Source organism: Bipolaris sorokiniana (assembly GCF_000338995.1).
Source record: "Bipolaris sorokiniana ND90Pr unplaced genomic scaffold COCSAscaffold_60, whole genome shotgun sequence".
NCBI lineage: Eukaryota > Fungi > Ascomycota > Dothideomycetes > Pleosporales > Pleosporaceae > Bipolaris > Bipolaris sorokiniana.
Window position 1 is genome coordinate 1 of NW_006911954.1, and position 3,931 is coordinate 3,931.

Below are 3,931 nucleotides of genomic sequence, written 5' to 3' on the forward strand. Positions count from 1 at the left end.
TTCGAAGTGCTGCGTCGTCCCAGTCGATTCGTGCCTATAGCTGCTTAAACTCGGCTGTGTACGCTGATACTGAACTAGTCTGCTTCAGGCGAGTTATCGCTTTCTCTGCCTGGTTCTGAGCATCCACTTCCCCAAAGATGTGTCCCATCTCTTTCTTGAACTCGGCCCAACTAGTGAACAAGGCACGCGTCTCGTCCTTTGTTCCTCTTTTTTCGATGTCTGACAGGTAGTCCTCCACGTATGGCTGCATCCAGCTTGACGCTCGTCCCTTCATGTGGGTGCTGGCCATGAGGATCTTTTCCTGGTCGTTGGGTACTTCGTTGAATTCACAATACAAGTCGATGTTGGTAAGGAATGTCCGCAACTCGGTGCGACTTCCATCGTACTTTTCTGGGGTTGCCATTTTCGGCTTCTTGAGTGGTTTCTCGTTCGGGGTGGCCATTAGTTGACCCATGAGTTGGTTAATCGTATTCTGCAACTCAGCCATCTGCCTTGCTTGGGCTTGGCTCTCGCGTCTAAGATTGACGAGTTCGTACTCGGGGCTCCCTGCCGCCGGCTCGTTATTTCCCCCTTAGGTACTACCAGTCATGTTGACATCTCCCTCAGGCGCCGAGCCTGGGATGTGAACATATTCGCTTGAATTTCCTAACATAGTTCAATCTTATTCGGACGCTGCTGGTTAATCCTCCTTCCACTGGATCCGTGGGTGGTTAAAGTGTTACACGGGGTAAGGGTCTATACTTCTCTATCCTGGTCCGCACTAAGGCAGGTGAGTATTACGTTAGTGTTCCGTGAGGCTTGTCTGGCGATGCAGTGGAGTTGGCGTGCTTAAGGAGGGTTTGACAAGACTAATCTATTTGATAGACTAACTTGTGACAATCTTGTTAAGTAAGGATACTAGTAAGAAAGTACAATTTAAGTTGACCACAACGAGAGTAATAATAAAATCTATCCATCCTTATATCCTCATTACTTCCAGTCCTGCCATCACTGCCATCACGACTTTTCCGTTGCTTAGCCTGATGTCCTGATGGCTGCCATCAAAGGATTGCTGCCATCACATACTAGCGTCTGACGGTCGTCTTGGCGTGATGTCAATCACGTGATCCTCGCCCCGCGATGATCATTACCTTCTAGCGTGGACGTCCATAGGCCTTCAGCCATCTCGTCACTTGTCAAGGAGAGAATTCTTCTTGTTACTTGTAACACCTTCTTATTAGCATCCTAAGTGGCTTCTTAATTATTTACTGTTATACCTAGAAAGAGAATCCTTTTTACTATTACTTATAACATTACCTCCCCCTTTAGGGCTATAGTCTTAATACCCTAGGTTATCGTTTTCTTATACCGCGTATTAAAGCGTCGGCTGTATATAAGGTTAGTAGGCCCTAGGCTATTATATCTATTTCTTCTTAACTCTAGCCTTCCTAACTATACCTAAGGTCTAAAAGCTACGTGCCCCTCGTCCTAAAACTTTAACTAAGTAGAAGCGTACTTATACTATATAAGTAAAATAGGAGAGTTTAGAGATAAACTTTCGTTATAAGCGCTGTAAAGAGAAGAAGCTTTATTACTTTATTAAGACGTCTTCTAGGCGTTGCGCTAGTTATATCTTAGTTAGCGCTAAGTGTAGTTTATTTATTTCTAAGGAAGAGTAGAAGTAAGTTTAATAGGAGCGTAAGTAGAAAGAGTTAGAAGTAGCTTAAGCTAAGAAGCGTTAGGCTCTAGCTGCTGCGGAGGCGTCTTATTTACGTCGTAAACTTTTAGAGGTAAAGAGTAAGAAGCGCACCTTTGCGCGTCGTAATCTTATAATAATTACTGTCTAAGATTATGCGAAAGAGTAGGCTAAGAGAAGCTCAGCCCCTAGTAGTATGGGCCTTCCTATTTTACGGACACTACCGCTATCTGAACTGTCAGCTAATCTAGGCGGGTTATAGGCTAATTCTTTTAATTCTTTATCCCTTAATTACTTTCTTTCCCTTAAGGACCTAGTTCTCTCTTCTCTAGATACTATCTATAATACGCTCGTATTAGTTTCTTATAGTTTATTAGATTCTCTTTTAGTTTCTAAGTATTCTAGCTATCTAGCTATCTTTGCTACTTAACTAAGTATTTCTACTAATGACTAATTTTTCGTAGGTTCTTAACTAACTCGACTATATACTCGTCGTTCTTAAGTTTGATATTCTTAGCTAGTTCAGCGTCTTAGAGTGCTAGTTCTAAGAGCTTTTTATAAAATATAAAGTATACTTTTATACCTAGTAGTAGCTATAGTTTATAGTTTATAAGTCCTATTTTCTTTAGAATTTTAAATAGTCCTACTTAGAGATTATCTAGTTTTCTGCATAGTTATTTAGTGTTGAAATAAGGAGGGTGCTACTTGTTCTATAGCTAGCTCAGAGGTATAGTAGTCTACTTGTCTAGCGATAGACTCAGAGGTAGCGAATCGATAGGTTCTAGGATGAAAAGAGAGAAATGCTAGGGGAGAGAGATAAGGATTGGATTGATCTGATCTAGTAGTCTGATCTGTTCTTGTAATCTGCTCTAGTTTCTATCTACTAGCTATTCTACTACTATATATATTTGCTGTACTAGATTCTAGAAGAATCTATCTAGTAGTAGATTACGTAGCTATAGACGTAATAGATAGATGAATTGTATAGGGATTGGTTGACTGAAGAATCCGAGTATAGTGCCGAGCACCCGGATTATGTCAGAGATTAGCTGATTAGCTTATATCTCTAACATTTAGTTTTTAAGTTTTATCTTAATAAGAAAACTTTATCCCTCTCTTTAAAGGTTAGTCCCTTAATTCTTAGCTTATTCGCTACTTTAGACGTTGTAAGGTTCCTTTAAGTAATTCGCTTACTTAATTCTTTATATAGCTCTCGCAAAAGGCGTATCTTTTTATCTACGCTATCTACGATACTTTTAATATTCTTAGAATCTTAATAAGCTGTTAGCTTATATCTATAGTTCGTATAGTATAGCAACTACCTTATTATTACGGATTTCGTACTATTATAAGCTAGTTATACTAATAGTAGGTACTTAACCTAGTTATTCTATAACTTATTAACGTATATTCTTAGATACTACTCTAATATCTAGTTCGTTCATTCCGTCTAGCCGTTAATTTCGGGGTAAAAACTTATTAAAAGTTTCTTCTTTACGTCTAACTTTACTAGAAATATTATCTAGTATAGAGATATAAATAGCTTATCTCTATCTATAATAAATTCCTTAGGTATCCTATACTCTAATATAAGTACCTTTTAGACTTCGTACGCGTATTCTTTTACTATAATAGTCTCTTCTATAGGTATAAATTTTACTACCTTAGTTAATTAGTCTATAATTACTAGAATTATATTGTAAAATTAAGCTAATTCTAGTTCTAGTAATCTCGGGAGCTGTCACGGTACGGGCTCACGGGCAGAGAGGACAGGCGCGTGTACAGGTTCTATTGCTACAGCTAATCAACAGGCTCTCACTACAGGTAGTATAGAGTAGAAGACAGGACGTAGCTCGAAGAGCTACACTAGTGAAGTTGCGGCGGTTTTGCAGAATCCGGGTGCTCGGACCCTCACCCGGATTCTGTCGGCAGCCAATCAGACGATCGCGCGCCGGCCACTCAGCCAGCGCCGTGACAGTACTCCCCTCTCTAGGCGGAGCTCTGTCGACGCGATTACCTTGGCTTGGCAGGGTAACGGCGGTGGAAGTTGTTGACGATCTCTTGGGCATTTTCTAGGTGGCTGGCGGGGACCTCAGTTGGCTCGTCGTAGCCAGCCCACTTCACTAAGTACTTCAGGCGGGGGCGACCTCCTCGTCCGCGGCGGTCGAATCGGGAATCCAGAATATCCTCCACCTCCCATTCCTCTATCCCCTCGACCTCGATAGGCGGAGGGGGATCATGGCGTTGTCCAGGTAG

At 41.2% G+C, this 3,931-nt stretch overlaps 1 protein-coding gene across 1 annotated transcript; it reads right to left on the reverse strand.

The window, feature by feature from the left end:
- Positions 1-286: 286 nt before the first annotated feature.
- COCSADRAFT_69876 (uncharacterized protein) lies at positions 287-442 on the reverse strand (the record flags this gene model as incomplete). The annotated part of the gene is made up of 1 exon (XM_007707965.1): positions 287-442. A coding segment is annotated over one exon (156 nt), but the record flags the coding sequence as incomplete, so codon positions are not given.
- Positions 443-3,931: the final 3,489 nt, after the last annotated feature.